The 25,119-nt window shown below is 34.3% G+C and overlaps 1 protein-coding gene across 1 annotated transcript; it reads right to left on the bottom strand.

The window, feature by feature from the left end:
- Positions 1-1,903: 1,903 nt before the first annotated feature.
- Positions 1,904-23,306, bottom strand: LOC121418534 (monocarboxylate transporter 12-like). The gene is made up of 4 exons (XM_041612456.1): positions 23,095-23,306; positions 6,209-6,358; positions 4,904-5,959; positions 1,904-2,601 (listed from the first exon to the last, which is right to left on the bottom strand). The coding sequence occupies exons 1-4, from the start codon at positions 23,288-23,290 to the stop codon at positions 2,486-2,488; spliced, it is 1,518 nt and encodes a 505-aa protein (XP_041468390.1). The 5' UTR covers positions 23,291-23,306; the 3' UTR covers positions 1,904-2,485.
- Positions 23,307-25,119: the final 1,813 nt, after the last annotated feature.

The following is a 25,119-nucleotide window of genomic DNA, read 5'->3' on the forward strand; positions in this document are numbered from 1 at the left end:
GGGCCAGATTTATCCAAGTCCTCTCGTGGCTGAATTCATGTCCCTGCAAAATCTCGTGAATTGTGAGACTTTCTTTCTCAAAGAATTTAACCACTTTTTCCTGGAGTAAAATTGATTATTTTTGTACCATTGGGAAGAGTAAATGTTACTCTTTCATATTGGTTATTTCTTTTGAATAAAATATTTTGATAAATAAGTGATTTTTTTACGAGAAAAGATGCATCAAACAGAAATTTCTTCCTCTGTTTTCACTTGCAAATTGTGCAACATTTTGTGTTTTCGGTACCAACATTATTTATATCATCAGAAAGCTCAAACTCTATACTTTCTTACAATGTCACTCTTGATATGTGGCATCTTTTAGATGGGTCAGCAGCCAGCTTTTTCCATCAAGATGCAAGACGAGATTTCTAAAATTTTTGAGTAACATAAAATCCAGAGTTCTGATTGGCTGAATAATGTTTTCACAACAACAGGCGCGGGTTATTTGAAGAGATTACCACATGGTGAGTGTGACCTTGCAGAGGCCCAGTGTGGGGAACATTGGAATTTGCGTGGGTGTGTGGTCTCTGTGACCAATCAGAGTGCAGTATCCTTGTTTTTGAGCTGCTAAATGTACTTGGCCTATGAAAAGCTGGCTGCTGACCCATCTAAGATACATCTTCTTATACAAATTATATCATATTAAAGCGTAGATCTTCAGCTTTATTATGATCTGAAAATCATTTGTACTCAAACAGAAATCAAGTGTGAAAACAACAACATTTGTTGCATGAAAACAATCATTTTGTTTCATGTTTTATATCAAAAGTTTTCCCTATACTACAACATTTTTTAAAGAATTCCAAACACATGACCTGAAAGAATGATTCTTCTTCTTTACAAAGATACCAAAAACATGAAATTTGGTTAATATTTAGAGCAGCAATGGCAGAATAAAAAGAGGTGTTTTGGTTCGCACCAAGATCATTAACTATGCAAAAACCCTATAGTCATGAATATCACTTGGATAAAAGAAGCTACTTTTTCAGGGCTTGCCGACTGACTCATGTCCATAATGATTGCCATACATGACATGAAAATGAAGGAAATTGACAAGCCCGATATTGAGATAAAGTGGTCACTAGCTTTGGCAATAAAAATAAAGAAAATTCTGACGAATATAATAGGTGATCTGTCATATTCATGACAGACCACCTAACAAGATTTGTTAACAGAAGAAGGCATAATTCCTTTGAAGATAAGATAAGATTGATTTTATCCATACACGGTTAAAAAGCTAAAACAGTTCACAGACTGATTTCCATTGGGGTGGTGTTGAACATAATTTTAAAACCAATCTAAGGAACAGAAGCATCAATGAAATATTACAAGGCAATCATTAAAACGTGAAGAGGAAGAGAGAAGAAAAAAGGAAGAAGAAGAAGGGAAAAGTGAGAGGGAGAAGAAAAACAACAGAGAAGATAACAGAAGAAAGACATAAATAATGATAATAAGAAGAAGACGAAGAAATTATATACCGTTCTTAAAAATATCAATAAATTACAAAATGAAATATCTATCGGTAAATTGGAACAAAGCGGTGCATACATGGTAATATAGTAAATGTGAACATGAAAAAGTAAAATATCAAAGTAAATACATGATTCTATATTGGACAATTGAGCTCAAGAAAATGAATACAAGTCATGATTCATCAATGATAAAAGCTAAACACGTAAAAATGACTGGAAAATGTATGATAACTAAACATGTACTGAAAATAATGATAAAACATGAAAAATTTGGTTAATACTGAAGCTTGCCATATGCTCACTCAAGCGGAAATATTTTCAGACAGTTATATCGTCATTTGCTTACTTAGTAAATGGATCTGAACCAATGTTAAAATGTGGAAAATCTTCAAGGTATTACAAATGTATGATTTTACAGGATTTTTTCTAAGTGTAAACTTGTTTTATACGCACTGTAGAATTCGTTCTTTTTAGTGGTGCGAAAGCTTGCTTGTTTCCTTCCCTGGAAGCGACAATCGTCTGGTGGATCTATCCCTGATGACCGTCTGGTGGATCTAACCCTGACTATCGTCTGGTGGATCTAACCCGGATGATCGTCTGGTGGATCTAACCCTGACGACCGTCTGGTGGGTCTCCCCCTGACGATCGTCTGGTGGGTCTCCCCCTGACGATCATCTAGTAGATCTCCCCTTGACTATCGTCTGGTAAATCTACCCCTGACGATCGTCCAAGGATGTTGGCAAAGTTAACCATGAAAATGTAGCGGTTTAATAATTTAGTTATGAGGTAATGTGCAATATTGTCCTTATGTGATATTTCAATGTCACAACATCAGCACAGCTGTTATTGTTTTATGCAGGTGAACTTTCCAGCCGGCGTTTCTATTCTTCCTTTTTGATGACCCTGAAATGTATATCCCAGTATACACCTTTGTGAAGTATCTGTGGGGTTCTCGTTTAGTTCGCAGTGGGTTACTTCAACTTCTCGGCAATTATTGATAGAATCATCAGACAGAATACAAAGACTTCTACCCCTGCGATGAACATATATGAAGCGTTGAAAGATCCCCTCACATCTGCGACATATCCTGCACAAATCAATCAAGAATTCAATATCAAATTTCAAAAGTATCCAGTTGCCCGTTTCGTAAAGGCTTACAATTTTGTAACTTTAACTTAACCATGAACATGATGGGAACCTTGTTTTGCTCAGCCCTGTTATTTGATAAGGAGTTTTTACACCGCGTCGCAGAATGAATTCAAGAACACAGTTTATGTATTGAAAATGTCCATCAAATGACAATGATGGGCTGGGAGGTCTTTGTCGAAAATTGGTGAAACGGAAGAGCAGTTACGTCCTAAGTTTTCGAGCTGACGAAAACTTGCAAATATGTCACTCGTCCAGAGTCAAAGGCGAAGCTGCTATTTTGATTCACCATCTTTCCACAAAGAATTTTTGGTTGCTCTTTGTCATGAACGGTATTTGAAAATGCATTCGCTATGTTCTTGAAAGCGTTCTGTGTCGCAGTGCGAAACCCCGAATTGGCACAATCACCGTTAAGGGAAGTCTTTGGGAAAATGGTCCGTGAGCTTCACCTTTATCGAAATGAATAAACAATAAAGGAAAGGTTCATCAATTGGTTCTTGTCAGTGTATTTGGTTTAATAGAAACATTCATTCAAAGTCAAACAATATTTCATATACCAGGTTTGGTCAGACAAAGGTGTTATATTTTGTATTGGTGATCTACTGAATCCTCCTCATCCTGGTAATAAATTATTTGAAGAGCTTATTCTAGACTTTGATATAAATTAATGTTCAGGACAGGAGGAAATACAATTTTTTAATGAAAAATATACCAGCTGGTTTATTAGTTACCTCTGACTTAACCCCACATGAAATTCTTAATGAAATCTGAGAACTCAGAAAATCCTAAAATATGCATATATTATTTTACTTAAACCATGATGCATGTGTTCCAGAAAAACGAATAGCTTTTTGGAATGTCCTCCATAACAAGAATGGGGTCAGTTGGGAGAAAGTTCATGTAAATAACTTCAAGTGCACTATAATGACACGTGTGCGCTCTTTTTACTTCAAGTTATTTCATAAAGCAGTATAGGTTTGAATGATTTCTTGTATAAAATTAAAAGGAAGGACTCCCCTAATTGTTCATTTTGTAACAGTGACCCGGAAATCTATTTATATCATTTTTTATTGAATGTCCTGTTGTGAGACCCATTTAGGATGAAATTAAGAACCTGTACAGAATGTTTTGAAATTTGAAAAGATGTTCGGTTATATAAATGATAAATTCGTTACATATGTTTTCTTTTGCTTAAATATTATATCTATATTTGTTAATTCAGAACAAGCCAACACCAACTTTTTAAGGTTATAATAAAGCATATTTGACCTCTGACAAGGATATAGAATATCGTATTGCCAATAAAAATAATTAACTTACGAGTCATTTTCGGAAATGGAGATTTAAGTTGTAAGATATTCTATCATTATTAATTTTGTTACTGAAGAATACCTTAATATGCCTTTTGAGGATGGAATTTGATTCATTTTAAATGATAGGTAAATTAGCTGATTGCTATCCCTCTGTTATTACATTCTTGCCTGTACTATACTTTTTGAGATGAGGAATACTTATAGAAGAGACAATGTGGCTGCTTTTATATACTACCTATAATTTGTTGATATGCTGTACTTTTTTAATGTAAGCTAATAATGTGCATGCTGCTCTTTTATTTATCTTATCAATGTTTCTTTTTTTTAATTACAAGTATTGTTTATCTGTGATTTGTTACACAAAATCATGAAAACCTAATAAAAACTTTATTTAAAAAAAAAGCAAAGGTTCAGTGCAAGATTTTTTTTTAATCTGAGAACACGTTTCACAATGATTTGGGATTATTTGAGGTTTAGACCAAAATGAAGACTGTCAAAACTGTAAGTTGAACATGTGATGATTACTAGACATCCGTCATTATACTACAGAAGACATTAAAATCCCTTAAATTCCGTTAACTATCTTCATTGCATTGATGCCGTTTCACACATCACTTAAGCTTTCTCAGCTCTTCTAAACTAAATCTAAATTATCAACATAGTGATGATAATTTTGATGCCGAATATTGTTATGAACATTAATTATTGTTATAATTCTTATCGCAAAATGTTATCATCGATACATCACTAATATCGTTAATATTATAATTATTCGTATGATTATCAATAGTAGGTTTGTTATCATTTTCACTATGATCATGACAATTATGACAAGAGCAATATGCCCTCTGATGATTTTCGCTGTTGGTGAGAATGATATTATTAAGATATAATATTGTTTAAAACATACTGGGACTTGATGGGACTTACCACATAACAAGGAACCGAGGAAAAGTCCTATTCCACAAACAATCTCATAAGAAGCCAGAATCATAGGGAATTGCGCCCGAGGCGCCCTGTCCTTACAGATGACCAACGACAAAAGGTTTCGTTGGGAAATCGTGAATGCCGAGATGAATGAAGTCACAATCATGAAAGTAAATCTTGGAGCGAAGATATTCCACAAAAGTGATAAGATGTTGAGTAAGGTAAAGAAAAGAAACGAGGATTGGCCAGATAAAAACTTAGACTTCTCGAGGAATCCACCTAAAATTCGGGCTACGAATATTCCAGCCCCCGCAGAGTAGGGAAGGCACAGTACCTGGGATATAGGAATATCAAGAGCAATCGCACATGGGATGAGATATGCAAACCAACTAGAGTCCACCACATACAATACAAGTGTGACCAGCATAAGAAGAATCATCCAGCGATCTTGATTGTATATGGAGTCTGTGAAGATTCGATAACAATTAGAACAATCATTCAGATATTTTCGCTTATATCCTTTTTCTAACATAATATGCCTTTTAGACACGCCCGTGATTTTTTTACCAGTAGCTGATTTTTCAGGTGTAACCTCTTGGATGTCACTTGACCTTGCGTTTTCATTTTCTGATCCGATTTCATTATTTGCCGGTTTTATTTCAGCGTAAATACCGCCAACCTGTGATTTACCTCCTTCATTGTGAGTTTCTTCCTTGTTACTTGGTCTGGAGATAAGCGCTTCTTTTTCGGACCTATCAAATTGGTCCTCAATTTCTTCATCGTCGGTGTCGAAGGGCCCAAAGTCATTCTGTGCGACGCCCTCTACGTCGAGATCAACCATCAAAACGAAAGGTATAAGGTGCGCCACGATACCCCCAATTATAATCAGGGACCCTCTCCAGCCATAAATCCTCATCAGGTAGTCTGCGATCGGGGGAACTAGAGCCATTCCAATGGCGTAACCTGATTTACCAATCCCGTAGAAGACTGCAAAGGCCTCTCCAGACTGATCGCTCAGAATGATTACCAATGAAATTGACAGGATGCTGGAACCAAGACCTGCGCAGAGAGAAGGGGGTTTCATCATTATTTATAATTATCATCATTATTATAATTGTCATCATCATCATCATCTTCATTAGTCAGTGTCATTATTGATATCTAGATTGCTTTTTCTATCATAGTTACAAAAGTATTTCACTTTGGAGCAAAATTAACAACATGACATTAACCGATTGCTTACTGGAATCGGATTGCCCCTGTATGGATATGGAGAATGAAGTATGGTCAATAGGTTAATTAACATACCAGATAATGATAAGCAGACAGCGAGTTCTTTACCATTGGTTACAATGGATACCAGAAGGAGTCCTCCTGTTGCAAATATTGCACCTGTCACCAAAAGACATCGCCGGAACACGCCATGGGTTCTTCGATAAAAGTACGCAATTACTGGACCTGCAGAAATCAAACATAATAGCGAATCAAATGAAAATTAGAGAATAATAAATGCGTTACTTCACTCAAGGTCCCTGAGAGCTGTCATTCTGAATCAAAAGTTGAGAAAATGCCTCCGCCGGGAATCGAACCCGAATTCCTTGCTCTGAACGCCAGTGCCTAAACCAATAGACCACGGAGGCAGGCCAGCATTTAGTCGAGAAAGAGTTGCCAAAGCTATTGTACATACGAAGAGCTCACTTGCGAAAAGGGAAAGGTCCATTTTTCATCAAATTTGATTTTTTTTTTGTCTCAATGTATAGATTTTTAGTAGCTCTATAAGATGATACCAAAGAAAAGTTGAAAGGGGTTTCAAAAGGGGTTAGGTCCATTTCAATTTGGTTGCAAAATGGTTTAGGTCCACGCAAATTTTTTTTGGGGGAAATAATATCTTAAGAATAGGAAGACAGATAGGTATCATAAAAATTTAGTTTTGCATAAGAATATTGCAATATGGCAGAAAAACAAAATAATTATTTTCTAGGAGTGGATCTATCACCTTTCGCAACTGAACTCTTCTGAAGAGAACATTTGTAAAAAGGGCTTAGGTCCATTTTATTATATATTTTACTGCTTTCTGTCTCAAAACCTCTAAATTTTTAGTCGCTCTGATGATACCAAATAAATTTGAAATTCACATGAAAATGTGAATAGAAGTGGCAAAGAAAAATCATTTTTTTAATCAAGAGAGATTGGATTCATTTTTGTTTGCTTGCAAAAGGGGTTAGATCCACAACGGTAATTTAATATTAAACAGATATTGACTGATGGGGTGTGTAATATAAACATTCTTTGGACCGCCGGATTTGTATTTTCCCGAAGCGAGGGAAAATATTAATCCTTTAGGTGGTCCAAAGAATGTTTTTTTTACACATCCCATCAGTCAATATCAGTTATATTAGATAGCCTCTAATGATGAAGATAAGGTTAGGCCTAACGATGCGTGCAACATGTTTATGATATTCACAGTGATTGATTGAACTGGTATAGATCTAACGTTAGTTCTTGATCTATAAATATCTAAGTAACGTTAGTCTAACGCAGTGAATGACCCTTTTCTAATCAAATCAACTTTGTTTATGCCTAGCCCTAGATCTAAATCTAAGTTCGAGCCCAGTCCAGGACCCAAGGCAGGCCGATAATGCATGGTAATATCTAATCCACAAGAGGGCGCCATACACGTAGAAAATATACATTCATGGACCAGTTGGTCAATATCACTGATCTCTCCCCTAAGATCAGTGGTCAGTATAGAGTAATTCATATGCGCGCAAAGCATGCCGGACAGGCGTAAGTAAAGATCACATGACTTTATTGATTAAAATAATTCATTAAAAATAGATTAAATGTGTGTATATCAAAAGAAAAACAATAGAGAAAATGCTACGTTCACACTCTTTCATAATTAAGGCGTTTGGGGAGGCTAGACTGCATCTTTGTATTTCATTTTAATTATTATTACCCACAATGCAGTTCTGGTTTTTGTGGCAATGAACTGGCTGTAATTATGGTTAGTCTTATTTCAGGCCATTTAACTTTTGATTGAGCTGGGCGAGTACCTGATTAACATATCAAGTCTTAATGTACTGTTAATTGTGACTAATGTCAGTGAATCAAAGCAAAATCTATCGAGGGATTGATTTTTAATGATTTTTTGATGAGCTATGATATAACACGTGAGTGAATGGGGGTCTGTAATATTCATGTGTGCCCTATATCGCGACTACACTTCTACACTGACTACACTTCTACACGCAATCAAAAGAAAAATAAATTAATTTTTTAAAAAAGGAAGGGAAACAAAAAAGAAATAAAAAGGAAAAAAAGAGAAAAGAAAAGAAAAAAGAAAAAGAATTTTAAAAAAGAAAAAAAAGAAGAAATATAAGAAGAAAAGCAAAGAAAACAGAAGAAAGAAAAAAGAAAAGAAAAGAAAAAAGAAGAAAAAAAAGAAAAGAGAAGACAAAAAGAAAAGAAAAAAAATAACATGAAAAAGAAAAGAAAAAAAGACAAAGAAAATAACAGAAAAGAAAAGGAAGAAAAAAAAGAATTATAGAGAGAAGGAAAAAAGGAATGGAAAAAATATATAATAAGCTACTGAAAATGAACAAAAGCTGTGGCAAAAATAGTCAATCCTGACTGGTTGCCAACCAAGGAAAGAAGAAGAAGTTGCTATGGCTGTGCGTCGTCTGCTAGAAATCGGTGGTGAGAATGCTTCAAACAGTTTCATGCAAAGTGATAGGTTATGTTTAACAACATTTGATAAGTATGTAACTCGGCATATAGTGCATTTATCGACTACGATGCTGAAATGACGCTTTCAAATGTATATTCAATGCTTATCATTTATCATGCAGAAATGCGAGTTTCTACTGCCAATAGGAGATCTGGTTGGTTTGAGAGTGTGAAATGAAACAAGTACTAGTAGGAACTTCAAAATGATAAATAACTTCTAATTATCATCAGGATTCCTATTTTCAATATTTAGAGCACGCAGAGAAAGATGAACAAAACATTAAAATACATAAACTTGTCTCAGTCAGATGTAAAACATCATAGATTGCGCACTTGAATACTATTCACTTTGTTGAAAGCTACAGGAGGGGGGTGGTGCTGAGTCGGGGTACATACCCCCATCCTCCTGGCTTGTAAGCAGGGCGGGGTTGATGCCTATAACACCCCCCCCCCTTCTTCCTCCAAATTAACGGTTATAATAGGGAAGAGAGGCGAAATGAGTAAAAGAAATGCTTACACTCTTTGTTTGTTATCAATTTTCTTTTATTTACTTTGTTTATTCTTATGCGAATACTTAGGTAATAAATCACCTCGAACGAAATTAAACATGTAAACAAAAAGTTGTAAATCCACACAATACATATTTAGCCCATTGATGGACATCAAGCAAGTAGAACTTGTCGCTGCAATACCATAGGAAGTGCACAAAATATATGAATGGAACAATGCATTTTTACATTAAAATGAGGGGGTGTCTAATGAGGCGTTTTCTTTTCATTTAACACGTTTAGTCAGATTAGGTATTGAATGCAAAGTATCAATCTCTTCAGGAGAACACACTCTTTCTTTTGAGACCAAAATTTTTGATTTTTTGTCATTTGACCCTCAGTATAGGGCACACGATAGTGATTCATCTGCGCGCAAAGCATGCCGGACAGGCGTAAGTAAAGATCACATGACTTTATTGATTAAAATAATTCATTAAAAATAGATTAAATGTTTGTATATCAAAAGAAAAACGATAGAGAAAATGCTACGTTCAAACTCTTTCATAATTAAGGCGTTTGGGGAGGCTAGACTGCATTTTTGTATTTCATTTTAATTATTATTACCCACAATGCAGTTCTGGTTTTTGTGGCAATGAACTGGCCGAAATTATGGTTAGTCTTATTTCAGGCCATTTAACTTTTGATTGAGCTGGGCAAGTACCTGATTAACATATCAAGTCTTAATGTACTGTTAATTGTGACTAATGTCAGTGAATTAAAGCAAAATCTATCGAGGGATTGATTTTTAATGATTTTTTGATGAGCTTAGACAGGCGCGGATCCAGGAGGGGGCCGAGCCGGCCCCGGCCCCCCCCCCTATTTTTTGACAACCTGCAGAAAAAAGTGTACTCTTCATCTTAATAGAAACTACGGAAAACAGAAAGAAAACTAAGAAAGAGGTATTATACCCATGATGTGTAATTTACAGCCTCGTAACGGCCGGCCCGACCCCGAAAGGAAAGAAGAAAAATGTGACGGGAAGAATTGATAAATAGACTTAATATAAAATTTTCGCTCGCGCTTCGCGCTCGCATTGCCTGTGTAATGAATCTCATTCAAGAGGATTAGTGACACCTCATATATCCAGTTCTGAAATCAATTTGCACACAATAATTTAGCTCGCACATCAAGCCTTCATTATTTCGTTTGATTTACACTGTTATATTAAAATTTTCAGCTCGCGCTGCGCGCTCGCATTGTTTAGTTAGATACTTATCTTTTTTCATGATTTATGATTAATATGTGTAACCTTTGATTTGAATGTGATTTACTGTGTAACCCCGATTTTGATGTGAATAAATCCTCTAATAGAGGCAAAAAATGACAAAGAAATGTATGGGCTATAGCCAATGACTGGTTTTCACTAAAATGGCAATCTTCCTTTTCTATTATCTACTTGGCTTTTGAACATGTTGGGCATGATCCCTTCTTTCAATTCGTTAACTGCCAACGTTTTGTTCGCTCTTGCCGCACCTATAAAACAAATGCTGAGAATTATTATGAGAAAAGAGTGCTAAAACTATGCAAATCATTAATTACATAATGCAAATGTCTTTTTATTAATGCCATGCTTGATTTCCTTTTTTGTTCTCGTATTATATTCTTTGTTCACTCATCCACCCGCACACACACACACATTTTTTTAATAATGTTTTTATTCTGATTTCATGAACAAAAAGTTACATAACATTTCAATTTTAACATTTCAAATCACATATAATACTTTACATTTCATATTTTCACTTTTTTACACTAACTTAATATAATCTTGAATCATATATATCTTAAAAGAAAACAATGAAATCAGTTATTATAAAAAAAAAATGCTTAAAAACCAAACTTCCCCTCCCCTCCTCCCCCCCCCCGCCCCAACACACACACACACAGCACCCATTGTCCAGAAGATCTGCTCATACTCATCATAAATAAATCATGTTTATAAGTACCAAAACAATTCGATGAACAATTTTAAATATAACAAGCTCACGGGAGAAGCATTACATATACTGAAAGTAAATAAAGTCTTACAAACTTAACCTTGTCATAATTTTACTGTTTCCCATTTTTTGCAAGTGCCGCCCTAATTTTCCAATTTGGATAGCTATTTTCTTTTCTTGATCCTTATATTCTAAAATAAGTTTATGCTATCGTCAACGGTCAGAAATACCCCCTTCTTTCTAAATATAAATAATATATATTTTACCATAAAGATAATAGCATTACAACTTTTTATTCTATTTGTATTGCCTGACAAACCAACAAATGTATCCCGCCAATTCAAGTCCTTTATTTCATCTAATTCAAATCGCTGTATCAAACTTTCCCATATCATTTTGAAGTTTGAGCAAGACAAAAATATATGTGAATATGTTTCCGTTTCCCGTTTACAGTACGAAAAGAGATTATCTTCAAAAAATCTAAACAAATTAACTTTAGTGTAAATTGCCCCATGCAGAAGCTTGAATTGAAATTCCCTCTGTCTCCCAATTAATAATGTTATTCTTGGTCTAAAAAACATTCACCAATTTTTTTCTCTGTATAATTATAATTATTTTGTCCATCTCATATCTGTAAATCATATGACTTTTGCAATTCTTTAATAAAATAATCATATATTTTTCTTGATGGTACCTCCTTAAAGCTAATTTCCCTCCCTAACAGAAGGAAGTTTATATTATAGTTAATTAAGTCTATCTCACAAAATTGTATCGAACCTAAATCATTTCTCCAATCACTTGGAATTGCATGGTATATTTCACCTATTGTAAACAAAAGATTACTTCCCATACCAAGGTTAAAAAAGTATGCTACTGGTCTAACATGTCCATTGTCAATGATATGTTCCACCTTAATTAACCCTCGTTCTAATAAATCTTTATCAAATATCATTTTATTTTCTATACAAATATTCTTATTATTGAAAATGATTGGATTCTTAGAACCATTGAAATATCTTGAATTATCGATCTCTTGCCAAGCATCTAGCATTTTCAAATAATACGATGGAATATTCAACTTTTTATCTTTTTCATTTTATGATCACATAAAAAAATTAACCTTCCTCCAACTGAACTTATAGGGAATGATAAAAAATAAATTCCACCCCAGATTTCTTTCTCCATACAAAAATCTTTTTACCCACATACGCTGCGTTCTAACAAATATTTCAAAATTTATCATTTTAACCCCACCACAATTATAATTCTTATACATAATTTTTCTTTTAATACGATCTTTCCCTCCCCATATTATTTCAATTTATCCTCAATTGAGGTACTTTATTGTTCATAAAAATATCAAAAGATACAGGTTTTTACATTAACAAAATTCACATCATATGACACAACAATATTTAACAAGAAATACAAAAAATACAAATGAAATATATTACTTATACCACCAGTCACAATTCCTCGGCCCGCTGTCACCCGTCGAGAACATGAGAACAATAGATTCAGTGGACTGAATCCACTGTTCTCTGGCTCCAACAGCATGAACAGGCCAGCCAACAGCGGACCAAAAACCGTGACTGGCAGTGTATTCACTCAAAGTAAAAACGTATCTTCCGCAACTCAGTTTCATTAAATATTTTCTGATTAAATTTTAAACTTAGGTAAAATCTTATTTCTGCTTTCAAATCTTTCAATAGATAATTTCCATGTAACACATGTTTCTTTTTATCATTACATTCTTTGATATAATCCTTATATACAGTATATTGGGCTAATTAAGGATGAAATGAAATATCATATCCTATGATAATCGTTTTTTCATTAATGTCAATATGAAGGCCAAAAATATTCCGAATAAGACTCGAAACTATTTTCCAAAATAACCTCACTTTTTTGCATGTCAATAAAAAATGACATATAGTTTCCTTGCAATTGCAAGTACGACATAAATTATCATTCGAAATTCCCCATTTGCACAAATTGTCTTTACTGGACAATATTCTGTGAAAAAGTTTAAAATTAAATTGTTTTATTTTATTGTCATTAATTTGCTGAAATTTGAATTTAAATACTTCACTCCAATCAAATTCGTTTGACAAGTCTAAACGATCTTGCCAAAAATGTAAACAAACGGGTTCTTCTTTATATTCATCCACTAGCAAACTATAATAGTGTTTAGCTGACATTTTCTCGACATTTATTGAGTCACCTGTTGCTAACTCAACCACATTGGGTTCTTCTGTTTGTAGCCGTTGTGGGGTTCTTGTATTACGTAATTTCTCTAACCAGAAATGTGGAAATGCCTTTTTGAGTTTTGACAATTCGAAAGAAGTAAGCAATTGTCTGCGGTTAAAATAGTTGCTAATACATGAATAATCTTTCCAATTCCCATCTTCTATAATCTGTTCCACTGTATGAATCCCCTCTTTGATCCAGTTTTGAAAAAACAACGTTTCTTTCTCATGTTTTATATTACTATTATACCAGATAATTTCTTGGTTTACATTGCAAACATTAAACATGTGGATATACTTTATTTCAGACCACGATCTAAAAAGGTCGATGTAAAACACTGGTAATTGCTTTCTTTTGCATATTCTTATTATATCATTTTTTGGGCAATTACATCTCAAACACATAGGAATGTCAGAAATTTTACTGATCCAATAATTGAATAAAATTTTCCATGGTGTTTTTCCACCAGAGATATATTTTTGAATCCATGATAAATGACGAGAAGAACATTTGTAAAGTAAATTGACCATTCTAAGGCCTCCTATTTCAGAATTAAAACATACATTTCGCTTGACCTTTTCAGCTTTGAAATTCCATAAAAAAAGAGTATATTAATCTATTTACCAATTTAATTATTTCCAATGGTACTGGGACTGCTGTTGCTGTATATACTAACTGAGAAGTGACTAAATGCTTTATGGCAGTCACTTTCCCATACAAAGTTATTTTTCTCATTTTTTATTTTCTTCACTTTACCTTCCCAATTTAGGTTTTCAACTTCTCTATGAAATTTTCCAACATAAACCCCGAGACATTTTATAGAATTTTCTGTAAATTCTAATTCCTCGGTATTTTGGACATTGATATTTAATCTCATGAACTTCGATTTTGTCCAATTAGTTTTGGGACCGGCTTTTCCCTCCCCATATAAAATCAAATGATAATTTCTCGATTTCTATATACACCCATGAGGGGACAACAAGGATGGATGAAACATAATTAAACTTTGTCAATGCATATGTTTCCAAGAAATGTATTCTTCCCATAATGGGCGATTCCACACTAGAACTTCAAAAATATAAATTTTAACATGCTTTCAATAAGTCATAAGTAGTGTAATATTTTACTATGATACCTAAATTTTATGAAAATTAAGAGTTTTAACCGGAGGTGAAGACAGATATAGTTTTAATTGCGGGAAACAATGGAATTTAAAATTTTCAATAATTTTGCTAATTGAATAGTCTAGTACAAACACCGCCTGAAACAATTATTTGCAAAGCAAGAGAAGATTGAAAATATTGCAGGTCAATATAATAATATATCATTGATGGTTCAAAATAATATCTACAACATTTTCATGATCCATAATAGGGGCAGCCCTGATTTTTCTGAACCTATTTTTGGCAATGTCCCGTACGACACATGACAATGCAAAAGTTTTTCCTACAATTTTATTTTTGATGATGCAATTTCATAAAATCAGTTTCTCTTTGTTTGACCCATGGGTGATCGATTTATCCCATAAAGATCTAATTACTCCCCTTCATTTTTCAATTATTGTCCTATTAAAAGTTGTCCCGTACGACACACGCTGTGTCGTACGGGACATGTCCCGTACGACACACAATATAATAATGTAAAATTTAATTGCAGGATTTTGATTCAGAAACCATAAATAGTAGGCATATTTAAATTCATTTAATTGATTTAACATAAAATTAACTGAAAAAGTACTTTGTTTATCTCCATAGAACATGAAATAGGTGATTCTAAACATTTTAATTAATTTCATGTAGGCTTATTCTTTTGTGAATCCCTTCAGCTAAAATGGTGATTTTCACTGATCAGAGCAGGTTAATTTCTTTTCATTGAGCATGAAAAGAAAATTTTTATAATTATTTCAACCTAGCCTGGAAGATGACTTCCTCTTGTATGCTAATGTAGAATTATTATAAGATGTAAAAAAATACATATCAATCACCATGATCATCTATTTGGACTTCCATTGATGATCACTATTTTTTATATACAGTATTGAAACTCCTTACCTTTTTCAAGTTGTAAAAAAATCTTGAAAATAAGACAAACCATATGGTTTCATGAAATGCAGATGGGTTTGAAAAAGTACAACCGCATTTTTTTAGAATTTTTTTTGTGGAATTACAAGTGACGTTTGTAACATATATCATGTAGATATACATTTTATATAAAAAAATATAACATTTTAGCCCCATAAGTTACACAAAGTTTCATTCTTTCATTGTTTAAATACTGTTTGGAAATCATCAATTAATTACCTTTAAAAAAACTTCACACAAACCTCAAGTTTTTCAGCTCTAAATGCTGTGAACACTTGTACATTTCCTATCATGAAAAAAATTATAACATATTGCTCCCAAATTGTATATATTGAGGTTACTTAATTATATTGTCCTGAATGACTACTTATTAAAAGATTTTTCATAAAAAATGAAGAATTTAGGGGCAATGCTCCTTCTGATTGATAAAAAGTTCTTTTTTATTCAGGCTGCCCAGTACAACATGCAAGTGCCTGTACAACACACAAGTGTCCCGTACGACACACATGTGTTCCGTACGACACAGAAGTGTCCTGTACGACACACAATTGTCCCGTACGACACATTATTTTGTTTATGATATATTAACAGAAATATTCAGCTAATAGCGGTTTCTTACCTAATGAATGTCTTAGTTTGATAGGATTATCATTATCATCAGCCAAATAATGTGATTGAAGAAGTCAAAATGACATAAAGTAAGAAAGTTTGGCTTCAATTTAGAGATGTCCCGTACGACACATTTTGAATGTCCCGTACGCCACAATGTTCTCGAAAATTATAATTTGTTTTATTTATTCATGAATGTTTAATTTGCTTTCTTTTATAAATGTGTTTGTTTTTGGGTAATTGAGTGTCAATTTGAGTTCAGTTTCTATGAAATTTATCTGCCCAACTCACAGACTTTTTAGTACAAACTTTAGGTTTCTAAAAAAGACACTTTTTCTGCGTCCGTACGACACATTACTATTTTAAATCTGTATTATACAGGATGTGTTTTCAAGTCATGTTAAGTCTTGGTTTTTCTAACACTCCGGTAGTACTTGATGATCATCTATAGTTACTGGAATATTTTTTGTTTTTTCTTGTCAAAAACTGTCAAATGTTCTCTAAATGTCCCGTACGACACGTATGGAATCACCCTAATAGTCAAGTCTCGTTGTTTCCACCAACCTAAAAGCTTTTACTTAATATTTCTATATATTATATAATTCATTTAACTTGTCTTTTTTTTCAATTTAATTCTATCAATCACAGATCTCGATGAACCTTCGAGTATCTGCTTTTCTAAAGTCTTGGTTTCAGCCTCTACTGTTTCTATTTCGCATTTTCGTAACTTTTTCCCGAAAGTATTTCATAGCAAATTCCCTCATTTTCATTTTTAAGAAATCCCAAAAGACTGATTTATTCGAAAACCTAGGTGCCCATTCATTTTTCAATTCAGATATCATATCATACATCTTTTTAATAAAATCTTTATCCATGCAAAGACTATTAATAAATTTCTAGTACGAAATTCCGGAAACATAATTTTCTTTCAAATTCTGAAATTGTAGAATAATGCCCGAATGATCCGGTGTTACTGATGCTAAGATTTCACACTTATTCACTAATTTTTCTAAACTGCATGATATAAACCAATAATCTTAACGTCTTTGGACTAATGGCGACCTTTGTCTAAAAGTAAATTGTCGAGCATTAGGATTCCCTTTTCTCCATATATCTTCTAAATCATACTTATTCAAAAATTCTTTCAAAACTGCACTAAACCTAGAGTTTGATATGTTTGGCCCTTCATAATCCATACTCCCGTCCATTACAGTGTTAAAATCTCCTCCTAATATTATCGAATAATCCGAATCAAAAGCTTTCTGAATCCTTTCATCTAGCTCATTTAAAAGATCACCTTGCAGTGCTACTTTGTGTCTTGTAGGAAAATACACATTATCCAACAAAAATTTAACCCCTTGGATTTCTGCTTTAAGTATAATGTATCTTCCTTCTTTACCTGTAACAACAACATCCCTTTTAAAATTTAAGTTGGGGGAGATCAATATAAGAACACCCCTACTGTGGTTGACCCATGACAAAAGAACATTGGCCCACCCCAAAACACCTCACACTACACCCAAATATCATTGTATTACCCTTTTCAAATAAAATCAAATTTGTGTGAGGGATACAATCGCATACACAAGTACCGTAAACCATCTTTATGTACAACAGGACCACACGTGAAAGGCCCTCCCGTAACCAATTAATATTTTAAGACAGTAACAACGTTGTTTTCGATCTTTTTCAAACACACTTTGTTTTTCTTTTCTTCCTTTTTTAAGATGAAAGAAAAAGGATTTTATAGATGTGTCAAGGTAAAAGATTGAAGTTTGTATAACCTATATAAACATTTTCAGTTAGATAACAGACCAATTTAAACAGATTCGCCAAGCCCAGTCAGTCTCTTACCACCTACACGAAAACTGTGCAACTTCAAAAGAGTTTGAATATAGTGCACCGAACCAATACGATATAACTAATCTCGTATAAGCATGCAAATTTCATTCTGCATATAGCAAAAAGTCCTTATCGTATTTAAGTCATGACGAATAATAATAGTAATAATAATTAAAAAAAAACAAAAAAAAACTCATAATGGAAGAAATTATGAGACTCAACCTTGAGTGATCATATTCTCATGCATATAAATTCTGTAAGAAACGAAATGCATGGACCACGTGTGTCACATCACGCAGTCAATTCATGACTCTTAACCTGTTAACTCCGTTTAAATTATAACAGAATAGCCCTATACACTGCCTTTATACCAGGGGTAATGTCAAAATTCGTTCAGCGAACCACTTAAACAAATTCAGCAACTCTCTATTGATGCAACGCCTCTGTTCAGTTTATGAAACGTTAAAAAGTATTCCAGACCATACATTGAACAATTAACCTTGATGACAACTGATCCATTTCAACAGTTCGATAAAGAGACCTCAGCAATTTGCATAAGTATATATATGAAAAAAAAACGGTTCAAGAAGAGCGACAAAAAAGCTATTCTCACTCTTGACTGTAATTGTACGACAATAAAATAAATGGACGGCGCGTATTATGCAGCCAGTTCATGATTCCTAACTCCATTTAACCACAACATAATAGCCCACATACCGCCTGTATATAAGGAATGGCGCCAAATTAAAATCCCACTTATTTGTGCTTTTGAACATCAAAACGAACATATTCGTACAAAGGTTAAAGGGGTACTCGGGGCTGAAAACATCTATAACTAAACAAAAAGATCAATCTGTTCAAACCATATATTATTTCCAGCCCGGAGCACCTCCTCAAACTTTAAACTCCCTATTGATACAACACCTCTGTTCAGTTTATAAAACGTTAAAAAAAATTCCAGACCGTACATTGAACAATTAACCTTGATGACACCTGATCCAATTCAACAGTTCGACAAAGAGACCTCAGCAATTTGCATAAGTATCCAAAACACTGATCAAGAAAGCGACAAAAATGCTTTTCTCATTCTTGACTGTACATGTATATACGAAACTAAAAAAAACATGGACGGCGTGTATCATTATTATGGAGTCAATTCATGATTCTTAGATCCATTTTAATTATAACATAATAGCCCCATATACTGGTGGTATATCAGGAATGGCGTCAAAACTCCACTTATTTGTGCTTTTGAGACGCAAACGAATAAATTCGTACAAACCAGCCTGGAGCACCCCTTTTAATTACACAGAAAACAAACCACATATCAACAGTTCGATAAAGAGACCTCAGCAATTTGCATAAGTATCCAAAACATTGTTCAAGAAAGCGACACAAATGCTTTTCTCATTCTTGACTGTATATACGAACTAAAATAAATGAATGGCGTATATACGAAACTAAAATACATGGGCGGTGTGTATTATTATGCAGTCAATTCATGATTCTTAACTCCATTTTAATTATAACTTAATACCCCGATATACTGCCTGTATATCAGGAATGGTGTAAAAAATATCCACTTATGTGTTTTTAAAAAGCAAACGAATAGATTCGTACAAAAATTAAAGGGGTACTCGGGGCCGAAAACATCTATAGCTAAACAAATAGATCAATATTCACCACTCCATCTGTTCAAACCATATTATTTCCAGCCTGGAGCACCCCCTAGTTACAACTAAAACAAATTACATATCTACCCTCTACACGAATTGTACTCATTTCCACAGATTATAAAAGAAAATAATAAGCAAATACTTAAAACTGTACAAAATGAATGAAATAATAATATCATCCCAATTTTATTGCTACGGGTTTTTTTCTCTCTCCCTATTTCTTTTTCTGCAATTAGAATAAAACATAAAATAATGTATCGCCTAAACTAGGCCGATTCCCATAGAATTCTTTGACTTAAATCTTGTAATACCCATTCAGTTGCTTCTGAATCACATTTGGTCACAAGCTAAGACCTTCTAACAACGTCACCTCTACATACACATTCTCATTTTCAGAAGGTTTATATCCATATATAAATTCAAATAAATGTTTTCATATTCATCATGTTCATGTTGTCTTTAAAAAGCAACCCAAAAGAAAAAAAAAGTTCTTCAGCCTTCTTCCTTCTCTAGCTCTAGACTTATTCTCATGTTTGTCCAATGATTCTTCACTGTTCCTACTTCTATAGTTCTGATATTTGTCCAATGATTCTTTACTATTCTTCCTTCTAGTTCTTATTCTCACATTTTATCCAATGATTAGCTCAAATCGTTTCAATACGTTTTCATATATTCTTCATCTTCTTTATTTACTTTTAACTGCTGTCGTCTCAACCATAAATGTATTCGTGTACTTCTATTCACATACATACACACACATATATGTGTGTGTGTGAAGTTTTACATGTACAACAGCTGTGGCAACTCTTTTATTTAAATATTGTGTGAAAGAAATATTGAATAAAGAGAACATTGGTAGGCGCAGCCTAAATCAAGGTTCCCCAGAGCTATCTACCCTTTGGAAAAATTGGTAATGCCGAAAAATATCTCTGCCGGGAATCAAACCCGGGCCCCCAGTTTTGAACGCCGGTGCCTTAACCACTACACCACAAAGACGAGTTAGTGGCTCGGGCGACCCCGATCCGATTGACCGTCAGATTTTTGACACTATACCAAATATATGTGTGTGTATATATATATATATATATATATATATATATATATATATATATATATATATATATATATATTGTAAGGAAATGGATGAAGAGAACAATGGTAGACGTAGCTTAAATCAAGGTTCCCCAGAGCTATCTACCCTTTGGAAAAATTGGTTATGCCGAAAAAATGTCTCTGCCGGGAATCGAACCCGGGCCCCCAGCTTTGAACGCCGGTGCCTTAACCACTAGACCACAGAGACGGGCTAGTGGCTAGGCCGACCGAGATCCGATTGACCGTCAGAAAGACAGATTTTCGACACTATACCAATTACCTTTGTCGGGTGAAGGTGGGTTTTGAACAATGACAAGCCGTCATGCCTCAGCTGGATCAAAGCTTTTGCTTCGATAGAGTACACGCATGTGAGAAAGTATACAAATGTGTGAAGCTATACATGTACAACAGCTTTGGCAACTCTTTTATTTAAATATTGTAAGGAAATGGATGAAGAGAACAATGGTAGACGTAGCTTAAATCAAGGTTCCCCAGAGCTATCTACCCTTTGGAAAAATTGGTTATGCCGAAAAAATGTCTCTGCCGGGAATCGAACCCGGGCCCCCAGCTTTGAACGCCGGTGCCTTAACCACTAGACCACTAGACTAGACCGGCTTGTCATTGTTCAAAACCCACCTTCACCCGACAAAGGTAATTGGTATAGTGTCGAAAATCTGTCTTTCTGACGGTCAATCGGATCTCGGTCGGCCTAGCCACTAGCCCGTCTCTGTGGTCTAGTGGTTAAGGCACCGGCGTTCAAAGCTGGGGGCCCGGGTTCGATTCCCGGCAGAGACATTTTTTCGGCATAACCAATTTTTCCAAAGGGTAGATAGCTCTGGGGAACCTTGATTTAAGCTACGTCTACCATTGTTCTCTTCATCCATTTCTTTACAATATTTAAATAAAAGAGTTGCCAAAGCTGTTGTACATGTATAGCTTCACACATTTATATATATATATATATATATATATACATATATGTGTATGCGTGTGTGGGGGTGAGGTGTGTGTGTGTGACTCATGAAAAATAGACACATATCTCGACGACAAATTAATGTGAGCGGAAAGCGTGAGCAAAATTTTTTTTTAGTATACTGAACTGAAAACAGGAAAAAGGTACCTGTTTATAGGACTGTTTGTAGTGACTCATGAGGAAGATACATATCTCACTAAACATATAATGCGAGTGCAGAGAGCGAGCTGAAATTTCTTTATATTCTGACCTTTAAAAAGCTTGATATTCTAAGCATTTTTGGTACAAATGATTAAGATGGGTATCTAAAAGAACATTGATGCGGGCGCAAAGCGCGCTAGCTGATTTTTTTTCATATTTCGATCTGAGAAAAAATTGACAGTTTAATGGGCGTTTTTAATCATAGAGAAGAGGATATTATATCAAATAAACGATTATTGCAAATCGAAGCGGGGGTTCTATTGAGGCTTATAACTTAAAACGGGACATTCTATTCACCTTTTTAATCATGAAAAATATGGGTTTTTGCTAAAGAAATAATGCGAGCGCAAAGCGCGAGATGAAAATTTGTTTTATTCCAATCTAAAAAGCGGACATTTTTAGCACGATCTTAAAGAACGAGTTTGTATCTCTATCTCACTTGCCTATTTCTGCGTAACATTGCAATCTTATTTTATTTTTGCACATCCTGCATTATTGGAGGGGGGCAAAACGTTATGTCTGTCCACTGCAGTATTTTCATTGGTGGGGCGATCGCCCCCCCCCCCCCACCCCGGAATCGACGCTTCTGGGTGTCGGTAACTACAGACCTATTTCTATTTTGTCCGCATTTTCTAAGATCCTTGAATATGTTGAAAGAATAGTATACGTTAGAACCAATTTTTTTTGTTAATGGATAATATTTATCTGATGTTCAGACATCTCATTCAATATCTGCCTGACAGATTTGATTTTGTTTTCATAATCATGGTTTTAAAGTCAAATATTGGGAAAAGTTACGAGGACATTAATTGGTCCAGTAAGTAAAACAAAACCCAAGATGGCTTCTAAAAATGGAATTTAAATTGACTGCTGTTACTGAAAAATTGATGTAGTTCATTAAAAATCCACCTGGGTGAATTGTGGTGTCGACCATATCTTTTCAAAGGTCAAATCATTTTGGGACTGTTAACGATCTTGCCAAAAATCTAAGATGGCTTCCAAAATGACTCCCATCACTTAAAAATTGTCACAATTCAGACAATATCCAAATGCAAGAAATAATGGTGTTTACGTTAAAACATTGGGAAATGTAATTCCGTGGTTTCAGGAGTAGGTATATGGGTTAACATTGGGTTTATTCCTTGATGTGTCCTAATAAATAATAATGCAAATCCTTCTTTGTTTGGATAGCAGGTGATCATGGAATCGCCCTATTCCTTTTTTTCCATTTTACACCAAACTCGTATTTTATTTACCTGGAGCGAATGAAAGTGCTTCGAATAATCCAATAGCAAGACCAATATCAGTTGACGATAGTCCTAATGTCCGCTTCAGGTCCGGTAGATAAACCCCAATGCACTTCACAGTTCCTAAGAAATGACACGTCTGAAGAAACAAAGCCAACACCGTTTTAAGGGCGCTTGAATTTCTGAAAATCGAACAGGTTTCCATCTTATTTCTGACAAGTTTCAAGGTGTGATTCCTTTCTTACAGCCTTTTTTTTCAAAAAAAATCTTTCTGCGAGGTTCTCGGAACTGGGGTTCTTCAGGATCGCTTGTCTAAATAAACTTGCAAAAACTTAAAAAAGAGACTGACTCCGAGATACTTTGTTGCTTCACGGCGTGAACTTTGCTAGTGATCGTTCCGATCATGTGCATCGGCAATACAAGATTAATGATTATTCTCTTTATAGTAATCTGACTTCAGATCACCGCAACATGTACAATGCAATATCATTGCATACAATATCTCCTTGCGGAGGCGGAGGAACGTCAGGTTCATGTACAATGATAGTGGAGGGGCACCTATTGTTTGGCAGAGCATGATGTTGCGCCGCCTCTGTTAAAGCCCTGTAGTTAGAAATTACCATAAAGTACTGCATCCGAACCGAATCGATATAGCATGGTACCCCATTGCAAAGAATTAGAAAAGATATCATAAATAAACAGATTGGTGCTGAAGTTTTATATTGTTAAGGTGAACCCAACTGGAAAGGACCTTTATATATACATATATAAACATGTATACCAGTACAGGGGTGACATACGAACTGCTCAAGTTTACACGGTTCCCTACACGGAAAGAATGAGTACATGACTTGATTGTAAAACCACCTATATGGGACCTGTTTCATTGCCGTTACAAGTTTTCCAATACCGTGTGAGTAAAAAAGTAAAAAAGTTACTCACAAGCCCCCAATTTAAGGATAAAATATGTCATGGACACATTGTTTGAAAGAATGTTTTTCAAAAAAATGTCTGCCATATTCGTGTAATTTGTGTCAACGCTTGGATGAGCAGTATGGGTATTCTTTGTAGTGATGTAAATTTTGATTTGCGCCAAAGTATGACATGACTGAAAGGAATGAAACCAGATGTTAATGATGTCGTAATCCTACAAGGGTTGCATTAATATCCATTTCAAAACACCCTTTTAAATAATTTACATTATAATTGTTTAATAAACACTTTTTAATATCAATTCTAAAGGTAATTTCATTGAAAATGGATTTGCCAGTATGTTTATCAAGTCAATATAACTCATGAAGGATTATGACATCACTAGTATCTGTATTAATTCATTGCAGTCATTCCTTATACTCTGACGCAAATTGAAATATACATCACTACAAAGAATGCATACTGATTATCCAAGCGTGTAGACATACAACACAAATATGGTATCAAATTATTTGGCAGAAGCTACTCTTTGCAATCATAAATGATTATGCGTTCATGACATATTTTTTCCTTAAGATTGTGGATTTGAGAGGTGTCAAGTTTTTTTTTTCTCACATGGTATAGCAGCAAGGCCTATATACAAGGGCTCAGCATCGAATCACTTTTCTCTTTCAATTGAAATAAACATTTATTTTCTTCCATTCTCACAAGATATCAATTTACAATAGAATCCATGCAAAATCATTTATCATAAAAGACTGTAAATGTATTAAAGATTTGTTAACAGAAGAGGGCATAATTCCTTTAAAGATAATATAAGATTGATTTTATTTATACACGGTTAAAAAGCCAAAACAGTTCACAGACTGATTTCCATTGGGGCAGTGCGGAACATAATATACAATTGACATAGTAAACATTTTAAAACCAATATATGGAACAGAAGCATCAATTAAATATTACAAGGCAATCATTGAAACGTGAAGAGGTGGGGAGAAGAAGAAAAAAGGAAGAAGGGAAAAGTGAGAGGGAGAAGAAAAAACAACAGAGAAGATGTGGAAGAGGTTCATCGTGGTGAAGGATTGAGTAGAAGAAATAACC

This window comes from Lytechinus variegatus, chromosome 7 (genome assembly GCF_018143015.1).
Source record: "Lytechinus variegatus isolate NC3 chromosome 7, Lvar_3.0, whole genome shotgun sequence".
Taxonomy (NCBI): Eukaryota; Metazoa; Echinodermata; class Echinoidea; order Temnopleuroida; family Toxopneustidae; genus Lytechinus; species Lytechinus variegatus.